Raw genomic sequence first — 10497 nt, forward strand, 5'->3', positions numbered from 1 at the left:
GGTTTCTGAGGAGCAGCTGGTGAGTTTGTAGTGCCAACCTTTTGGTTAGCAGGCTGGTGCTTATTATACCTACAGTGTATGATACCAGGACGCCATAAATGGCATTGTTATTGTTGTTAAGTGCCAGTGACTCGGTTCCAACTCATAGTGATCCTGTATAGGGTTTCTGAGGAGCAGCTGGTGGATTTGAACTGCCAATCTTGTGATTCACAGTCCAGTGCTGATCCTATTATGTCACACCATAAATAAAACTTCTTGCTCGCATCCCTAGCAAAGATAAAACCAACCCACTGCTGTTGAGTCCATTCTGACTCCTAACAACCCTATAAGACAGAGCACAACTGCCCCATGGGGTTGGGTTTCTAAGGCTGTCCTCTTACAGAAGCAGACTGCAGCATCTTTCTCCCCATAGAGCAGCTGATGGCGTTGAATTGCCTCTTTCAGTTTGCAGGCCAACACTTAACCCCTGTGCTACCAGCGCTTCTTCTAGAAAAGGCAAATAAGATTGGGGGCTTAGCTGTGAATTTTCTTTATGCAGCAACCATGATCTACATGAATGAGTGTTACCTTCAACTATTAGACAACGAACAGAAATTTTCCAGATTTTTCTCATCAGAAGATAGTTCAAACAATGCTAATCAAAGCCACACACCAGGTCCAGGTGTTTACCATCAAACTAGAGCATTTACAATCCTTCCCAAAAGTTATGAAAAACAAAACAGTATTTTGAACTTAACAGAAAGAATCTTCTCAATTTTAAGTTTCACTCCCATACATTTTTCTTAGACTGTTAGTGGAAGCTTCCATTTATCAGCCACCTATCAGCCAGATAAAACAAATGAACAAATGGCACCAGAATATTAATGGGGAAAGCAGAAAACAAATAGCCAATCACTCTGAGTGTGACAGTCGGGCTTTCTTGTAAACATGTGGGTTTACGGTTATGATTTAATAGGGCATACATACAATAAAGTCATATTTTTGTGTGAGTCACAGCTGCTAATGCTAGATGGAATTAGATATGTGAGTACCCTGCATGGAGTCAGCAAAGCACGTTGGGTAAGTATGACCTGAAGGACAGGAGTCATAGTTTCAGATAGTCAGGTGTCATAAAAATTTCCATTCTTCTTAAATTTCAGCCTTACCCTAGATTCCCTTGGTTGGTTTAAGTGTTTTCTAAACGTCTGTCATCTAAACATTTTCAAATAATTTCTTAGGGGAAATAGTTCTGAGACAGCAATCTGCATTTTCTTTAAATGAATTTTTACTATTTTTATTAGCTGGTGACCTTACCTACAGATGCAACATCTCCTCCTGCTGACTTTATGTTTTCAGGGTAAGAGGAAGTATCTCCAAACCAGTAGGGTGACATGTGGAAGTGAGCTGCATATTGAATGTTATTTAACTGAATTTTGTTGAACCCAGCTGGGGGTCTGTAGACTTATTCTTAGAGGTATTTGAGTTTTCCACAGTAAGTTTAAAGTTTTATTATTCTATTCTATTCTTATTAGGGAGTCCTGGTGTAGTGCTGTGGGCTAATGCACTGGACTGCAAAGTCGTTGGAACCACAAGGTTGATGGTTCAAGCTCATTAGCCGCTCCTTGGAAATCATATGCAGGGTCACTATGGGTCTGAAATACTCAACAGCACTCAACAACAACAATATTCTTATTAGATGACACTCATAAAAATTTAATAAAGTATATCCTAGACCATCTGAATGACTCCCCTTGGCTATTGTGAATGAATTGTGCTGCTATGAACATTTGTGTACAAGCTTTTATATGAACAGGTTTTCAGTTCTCTTGGGTAAATTACCTAGGAAGTTTCTGCAGATTTTCCTCACGAGACAGCTCTGTGAAATGTCTACTTCTTCATCTTTAAGGTACCAGCATCTCTTATCTAAAGCAATAGTCCCCTCTCCCTTTTCTTCAATATGCCTCTTGTCCAGTAATCCTTTCAAATCCGGCACGTTGCCTCCATCTTTCACTGACATCTCTGAGGCCCAGGAGGCCTTCCGTCCAGCAGTCCAGGGGCCTCTTCCTGTCCCTTGAACATGCCACAATCGCCATGGGGACTTGCACAGGGAGTTTCTTCTGCCTGGAAAACTTTCCTCCTTTCTTTGCCTGGTTTACTTCTCATTCTTTAGAGCAGGGGTGGGGAGTCATTTGGTCTGGTCCTACCAAGGCAACTGCAGTTCCAGCCATCATATTATTGTTGTTGTTGTGAAGTGCCATCGAGTCTGTTCCAACTCATAGTGACCCTGTAGAGGGTTTCCTAGGAGCAGCTGGTGAGCTTGAACCACTGACCCTCAGGTTCAAACAGACCTTGTGATCTAGCATGTTAACCCACAACGCCATAGACATCACATTAGGGGTGAGTTAATTAAATGTTCGACCAAATACAGCAGCATAATTTTTAAGTTTAATGATGTTATAAATTCTGGCAGAAAAGAGGTTCCCCACCCCTGCTTTAAAGCTTAGCACAGGCATTCTCCCCAGAGGAGCCTTCCCATGTCCCCATGACTAGTTTGAGCTCTCCTGGTGCCTCATTCTTGTCCTTCAGTGTATTTGTCACAGACATAGTTCGGCATCTGTTTGTGTGATATCTGGTTACTTCCTGTCTCCCCCTTTAGACTGAGTATGCTTGTGTTCACCATGGTATATCCTCAGTGTTCTCAGAGGTCCTGTCACATATGAGGGGGCTTCAAAAAGTTTGTGGGAATATGTAATGAAAAGATACTGGAATTTCTCCATGAACTTTTTGAAGCCCCCTCGTATAGTCTGTATTCAACACAAACCAGTTGAATAAGTGAATGAATATTGCATGAATTATGCAGTGGACAGAGTTTTACAGTGTGACTGACTGACTCATTAAATAAGCATTTGAGGTTTGCTAGATGAAAGGCAAGGTCAGCGGATCAAATTTACCAGCTGCTCCTCGGAAACCCTATACAGGGTCGACATGGGTTGGAACGAACTTGACAGCACTTAACAACAGATGAGAGGAGCTCTGCTAGCGTAGTGATTATGAGCTGGGTGGCGAACCTCAAGGTCAGCAGTTCGAAACTATCAGCCATTCCGTGGGAGAAAGATGAGGCTTTCTGCTCCAGTGAAGATTAACAGCCTCAGAAACCCTATGCAGGGTCACTATAAGTCGGAACTGACTCCTCCGCGGCACACCACCAGATGGCAGGATGTGTGATTATTCTGAAGCAAGACTTGATGTTATTCAGACTGTTATGCATAATAACTGATGAGAACAGGTATTTCTCTGCGTTCATATTGAAATTAAAATCCAAAAACAGATTAAATGTGGAACCAAACACCTTTCCATTGCTAAAACAACTGTGGTGATTTTGTTTCAGTAAAAACAACATTTGTCACATTCAACTAATGGTCATTTGTAGTTTTTTGATTTTGCAGCTTTAGTTAATCTGAAGGACCAATTTGGTTTTACAGTTGTTTTAAGACCTTAAGCATGAATATTTATACCCAGGTTTCTGTTTAAACACATTTAAATAACACTGTTATTTAAATGTGTTTAAATGTGTTTAAATAACATTGTTGTTGTTGTTAAGTGACATGAAGTCGGTTCAGATCCATAGCGACCCTGTACAGGGTTTCTGAGGCTGTAAATCTTTATGGGAGCAGAATGCCTCATCTTTCTCCCGCGGAGCGGCTGGTAGTTTCGAACTGCTGACCTTAAGGTTCGCAGCCTGACTTGTAACCACTATGCTACCAGAGCTCCTTACAATATGATAAATACTGTGTCCAATAGAATTTTTTTCTTTTAGAGAAACTACACCCATTCAATACTTGTGTGTGAGTAACACTGATGTTTTAGACAATAATTTATATCATGTGATCTCTTAGATCCCTTCCCACTACAATACTGTATAATTCTAACCTTATTTATAAATTGAGAAACTGAGGCAGGAAATGTTGAGACCCTCTTTGGAATTCAGGAGGGAGTCAAAATGCCAGACACTAGACCAGACCAGGTTTAATTAGATGACAAAGATTTCCTAAGCAATAATGTTCCTAGAAGACGGAAAGAATACAGTCACTGTACAAAAGAACTGGTTGATGCTAACCATTTCAAGAAGTAGCATATGATCAAGGACCAATGGTATTGAAGGAAGAATTCCAACCTACACTGAAGGCATTCATTGGCAAGAAACAAGGTCCTAGGAATTGATGGAATACCAATTGAAATGTTTCAATAAACTGATGCAGCACTGGAGGCACTCTATGCCAAGAAATTTGGAGACAGCTACCTGGCCAACCAATTAGAAGAGATCCATATTTATGCCTATTCCAAAGAAAAATGATCCAATGGACTGTGGAAATCATAGAACAGTATCATTAATATCATATGCATGTAAAATTTTGTTGAAGATAATGAAAAAGCAGATGCAGCAGTACTTCAACAAAATGGATGCCAGAAATTCAAGCCGAATTCAGAAGAGGATCTGGAACAAGTGGTATCATTGCTGACACTAGATGGATATTGGCTTAAAGCAGAGAATACGGAAAGATGTTTTATTGTGCTTTATTGACTATGCTAAGGCTTTTGACTGTGTGGATCATGACAAGCTATGAATAACATTGTGAAGAATGGGTATTCCAGAACACTTGATTGTTCTCATGACAAATCTGTACATAGACCAAGAGGTGTTTGTTAGAACAGAACAAGGGGATACTACATGATTTAAAATCAGAAAAGGTGTGCACCAGCGTTGTATTTTTCACTATATTTATTCAATCTGTAATGCTGAGCTAATAACCTGAGAAACTGGATTATATGAAGAAGAATACAGCATCAGGATTGGAAGAAGATTCATTACCTGTGATATGTAGATAATACATAAGACCTAGCTTACTGGAACAGAAGAAGACTTAAAATACTTATTGATGAAGATCAATGACTACGGTCTCAGTATGGATTGCACCTCAATGTAAAGAAAACAAAAATCCGCACAAACGGACCAATAAATAATATCATGGTAAGTGGAGAAAGACTGAAGTTGTGAAAGACTTCATTTTGCTTGGGTCCACTGTTAACACTCATAGAACCAGTAGTCAAGAAATCAAATGACGTATTGCATTAGTCAAATCTGCTGCACCAGCCCTTTTAAAAGTGTTCAAGAGCAAAAATGTCAGTTTGAGGACTAAGGTATGCTTACCCCAAGCCACTGTATTTTCAATAGCCTCATATGTGTGTGAAAGTTGGAGAAAGAATAAGGAAGACTAGAGAAGAATCCAATGCATTTGAATTATGGTAAAGAATTAATATTAAAAGTACCTAGGACTTTCAGAAGAACAAACAAATATGCCTTGGAAGAAGTGAAGCCAGAATGTTCCTTAGAATAGAGTATAGCAAGACATACTTTGGACATATTGTCAGGAGGGATCAGTCCCTGGAAAAACACACCAAGCTTGGTAAAGCATTGTCGTTGTTGTTAAGTGCTGTCAAGTCGATCCCGACCCATAGCGACCCTGTGTAGGGTTTCCGAGGAGCAGCTGGTGAGCTTGAACCGCCAACCTTGCAGTTCAAACGGCTTTGCAGTCTGGCGCATTCACCCACAGTGCCACACCAGGACTCCAAGTAAAGCGTAGAGTCAGCAAAAAAGAGGAAGACCCTCAGAGAGATGGATTGAGAGTGGCAGCAATGATGGGCTCGACTGTAGCAACAATTGTGAGGCTGATGCAAGACCATACACTGTTTCATTCTGTTGGGCAGAGGATCACTATGAATTCACTCAACAGCATCTGACTCAACAGTACTTAACAACTACAACTATGTTCCTAGGAGCATATCGAATGAACTAGGCATTGGCGTCTCAAAATTCTCCAAGGAAGAACTGAAAGAAAAGAACAAAATGTTTCCCAACATTAAATTAAGCAAAATACCAGAATCTCAGGCCAAATCTGATTAACTATAAAGAGTCAATGACTTAGTGGGATACTTCCAGTTGATTCTACCTTATGATAAGCCCATGTTTGTGAATACAGAATTAACAAAGCAAATCTCCTAGATCTTACATTTTGGTGTGGTGCTGTAGGATAAGCATTAGACCACAAGGTCGGTGGTTCAAACTCACCAGCCGTTCCTATATAGGGTCACTATGAGTCAGAACCAACTTGACCGCACTTAACAACAACATTCACTAATTTTAAGATATAACACTTTCTAGAGTTTACGTGACTTTGATCCTTTAGCTTAGTCAACCTGAATGCATCTGTTAGTTGCTTAACAGGTAAGCACAGTGCCAAGTGCCACATCTACTGATTCCTATTCCTGCCCCTTCCCCTTTATCAACCATGTGCATCACACCCACTTTAAGGCCAGACTCAAACCTTTCTCCTGAGAAGGCTTTTCAGCTTCACTCTCTTATCCCACACTTTTGCATTTGCACTGTTGTTGTTACGTGCTGTCGAGTTGGTTCTGACTCATAGTGACCCTGTACAGGGTTTCCCAGAGCAGCTAGAGGGTTTGAACTGCTAATCTTAAGGTTAGGAGTCCAGTGCTTATCGTACAGTGTCACAATAGTGCTCTCTGCACTTGCATAGTTCATACTATTTATTCTTCATGTGCCTAAGGTGCTCCATAATTACCTTCCTGCTTCTATCATTTAACCCAAACAAGATGACAGATATGTTGAGAGAGGGACTAGGACATCTTTCGTACTCCCCAAGTTCAAAAAGTGCTTACTAAGTAGAGTACAAGGGTGTTATCCTAGTGCAAAACTTCCCATCTTTTGTTTTCCCATTCACTATTTTCTGATACCGTACAGCAGTGGAAAACCAATAGATTTTCATCAAGTTAACAATGTTTGAAATGTTCAGGAGAAAAGACATTTAAATTCCAACTCCTTGCCTTTGAATGTCCCAGAAGTGGTTTTTAAAACAATCCTTAATATTACAAATATTTTAGAAAACAGAAGTTGAAAAGGCTTGGCAGTATGTTAGCAATCTGAATGATAACAGCAAATTGATTTTAGTTGCGGAAGTTGAAATAGGACACGAGAAGCGGCATTTCAACCTGGATGTGTATAAACATCTATATCTTTGTGTCTGAACAAAATCAACTTCAAGCTCATTTTAAAATATTCTATTTGAAAAACCTGCATACAATCTAGTTAATGCACACTTTTTTGAACAGAGCATATAATAAGGACAATTTATCATTTTCATATACAAATAAAAACGCTTCATTTTTACTACCAAGGTCTGAAGAAGCCGCAGTGTTTAAAGAAGAATAAACACATGGTTTCTGCTTTTAAAATAACTTGAGTGTTACAAGGTTTGATGTGTAATTCTAATATGCTATTTCTCTACAGCCTCTAAGTTCAAATCATAAATCTTTCTTCAATGTTAAATTAAGCAAAATCACTTTTTAGAGGATTTGTTTAAAAGGTAGACAATTATTCTTCATTTAGATACAAGAACTTCATTTTAGACTCATTTCAATCAGCAATCCTTTGTTTAGTAAATATAATTATCATGGTTGGTAGTTATACGACAATAAAAAAATAAAACGCGTTATTTTTGGTTCCATTGGACAAATGACTATAAGTACAATTTGTGTCCACAAAGGAGTCTAAAATTTAAAAATATTCTTTTCCTTATGAACATAAGTTTCTGAAATATATATTTATATATTATATAATAATAAATAAAAATAAATAATATATTTATATTTATAATATATCTGAAATAATATAACATATAATATAATTATGTATTATATTATATATAATACAATACATATCACAAACAAGACTAAATAATAAGCAGATCAAAAGAAATAATAATCCTGCTACTAAAAGAATGCAAACCAAAAGCCAAGTTCAGACTAGAATCTTAAATATCCACATACTGGAGACACTGAAGTTTACTGATCTCTAGTCAGATCTTTTGTCTAGGTGTTGAAGCAGAAACATAAAATAATGTGATGGTGTTTCTTATCTGCAAAGAGAATACCACATTAGTTTAAAAAGTCCTTTCTGACAAAACAGTGAATTCCTCCCCTCCTCCTTTGCCCAACAAGGGACCTTTTCTAGGAGGGGAGGGGATACACACCATAAATTAATAATGCAAAACAGATACCTCCGGCCCCTTTGATGCTGCACAGCCTGACAAGCTGTTTGCATGAAAATAATGCCCTTCAACTCTGGGAACTCGAGGATCTCCAGGTAATCTTGGACCACTTTCCAATCAGGGATTATGTAATGAGTCACATCACTGGACAAGAGCTTCCCATCTGAAAAAGAATTTAAAATTTACAAGATTAGACATTTTCAAATCCTGTTTCTTACTATTTCAGTGTTACCTGTGCCCCAGTGTGCAAATAACTTTCAACCTTAACTACACCGTGTAGTTTTTAAAAGACAAATCGACTTTGGTAAAAATTCAAAGTCCAGGTAAATGTAGCACTTTAATTTGTCTTCAGCTGCAATATGCACTCATTGTGGTTTATGGTGTTACTGGTCTTGCAGAGGGAAAGGATGACGATTTTTTTACCCAAACAAGCACATTTTCAGTGCAACCTGAATTTCTTTGTTAACTCATCAGTGAGCTATACATACATTCAAATGAGGCACCTTAAAATATATTTAAGCTAACTTGTTTATGTCCAACAATTTCAAGTCAGTTTTATCTCAAGCTCCTGAACGTGCTCAGAAGTTTACAAGGGTCAGAAACACTGAACTGAATAGAAATGATGTTCAATGGAAGCCAGGACAAGGAAGGATTTCCACCCAGTCCATGCCTCATAGAGCTAAATATTTGAATCTAAAATATTCACCTTAACCATAAAGCCAAGTATTCCAAACAGTAGAAAAGGACATCATTCTTCTCTTCCATCAGAGGAAAGAGAATTTCATCACAAAATCACCAACCCTGTATTGTTGTTTGTGTTCAGGTGATTCCCAATCATGACCATTCCAAGTATGCAGAGTATAACTGCTTTATAGAGTTTTCAAGACAGTGACCTTTCAGGAGCAGATCAAGGTTATCTGTTGTTGTTAAGTGTTACAGAGTTGGTCATAGTGACCTTGTATAGGATTTCTGAGGAGCAGCTGGAGAGGGTTCAAATCACCAACCTTTTGGCTAGTAGTCTAGAGTTTAACCGTTTATACAACCCAAGCAGCCGAGTAAACTGTGGGTCATGGTCTAGCACACAGAATGCCCAACTCCAATTTTTCCAAGATCTTAATGTACAATGAAGGAACTACATAGTTAACTGTACAGTGAAGAAAAGGAGACTTGGAAGTGCAGCTAAAGCTGGGCTGCTAACCAAAAAAGCCGCAGTTTGAACCCATCAGCTTCCGTAAGTATTGTTAACTGCAGTGGAGTCAGTTCCGACTCATAGTCAGTCTGTATAGAGTTTCCAACGCTGTAAATCTTTGAGGGACCAGAAAACCTCATTTTTCTCCCGCTGAGTGGCTGGTGGGCTTGAACCTTAGATCTTGGGATTCACAGTCCAGTGTTTATCCTACAGAGCCACCACACTCCCCTCTGGGACAGTTCTACTTTGTCCTATAGGGGTTGCTATGAGTTGGAATCCACTCCACCGCAAACAGCAACAGGAATAATAAAGAAAGGACTCCACTGGATAAAAGTCTGGGGAATCTGGGCTGGCAGGACAGAAAATTCAATGGGAGCAAAGCAGAAAATATTTAAAAAGCAGCAGAAGCCCGCCTCTCAATAAAGGCTAACAGCTCAGGGCCTCTCCATTTCACTCCGCCCCACTGCGTCCTCCACGATCCCGGGAGGCAGGAAGAGACGGGTTCCTATGATTACAGGACCTCTGGTCTCTCCCGCCCTTCCGTTTTGTAGGGTGAAGTGGGGCACTAGGCGATTGTGCCGAAAGCCCCACTAGTAGCCCCATGGCCTCGGACACTGCGCCTCCAGGGCTCCGCTCTCTGCCTTCCGGCCGCGCTCTTCCGCCTCACCGCAGAGGCTCCACCCCGGCGAGCCGGCCACCCTCGCTGCCTCCCGGCCTTGTCTCCCCTCATTCCCGCTCTGGCCCTGACCGTTTCGACAGGTGGCGGGCTGCGGGCACAGCGGGCTGTTGCAGGGCACGCTCGGCCGCAGGTAATGCTCCCGCACGATCCGCAGCGTCCGGCCTCGGAAGGTCCTCAAGAGCAGCACCTTCTCGCGTTTCTGCAACATGGTGGCGGCACTCCAGGCCGCGCGGAGCCGCCCGGGCGGCCGGGAAGTGGCGGGCGCAGAGCAGGCGGAGGCGAGGCCGCGGCTTCGGGCCCGCCCCCTCGGCCTTCCGCGCTGGGGCCCGCGGGATGCGCGCGGGGCTCACAGCTGAGCCGGATCAGGCAGATTGCCGCTTGGGCGCTCTGGACACTGAAACCTCCGTAACGGCCCGGAACCGGGAGTCGGGCGCTGGAGGTCCACGAGACTGGGGTTTCAGCCTGAGCCCCGGGCCTACGCCCCTGCCTCAGTTTCTCATCTCCCAATTACCTGGGGGCAGGGT

General features: G+C 41.2%; 1 protein-coding gene across 1 annotated transcript in view; it reads right to left on the minus strand.

The window, feature by feature from the left end:
• DIS3L (DIS3 mitotic control homolog (S. cerevisiae)-like) overlaps window positions 1-10181 on the minus strand; it is a 39377-nt gene extending 29196 nt beyond the window's left edge. The window contains exons 1-2 of the mRNA XM_006831515.1: window positions 10043-10181; window positions 8115-8268 (exon numbers count right to left, since the gene is read on the minus strand). Of these exons, the coding sequence (XP_006831578.1) occupies window positions 8115-8268; window positions 10043-10181 (293 nt within the window). The remainder of the gene's footprint in view (window positions 1-8114; window positions 8269-10042) is intronic.
• Between the last annotated feature and the right edge of the window lie 316 nt (window positions 10182-10497).

This window comes from Chrysochloris asiatica, unplaced genomic scaffold (assembly GCF_000296735.1).
Source record: "Chrysochloris asiatica unplaced genomic scaffold, ChrAsi1.0 scaffold00004, whole genome shotgun sequence".
Lineage (NCBI taxonomy): Eukaryota > Metazoa > Chordata > Mammalia > Afrosoricida > Chrysochloridae > Chrysochloris > Chrysochloris asiatica.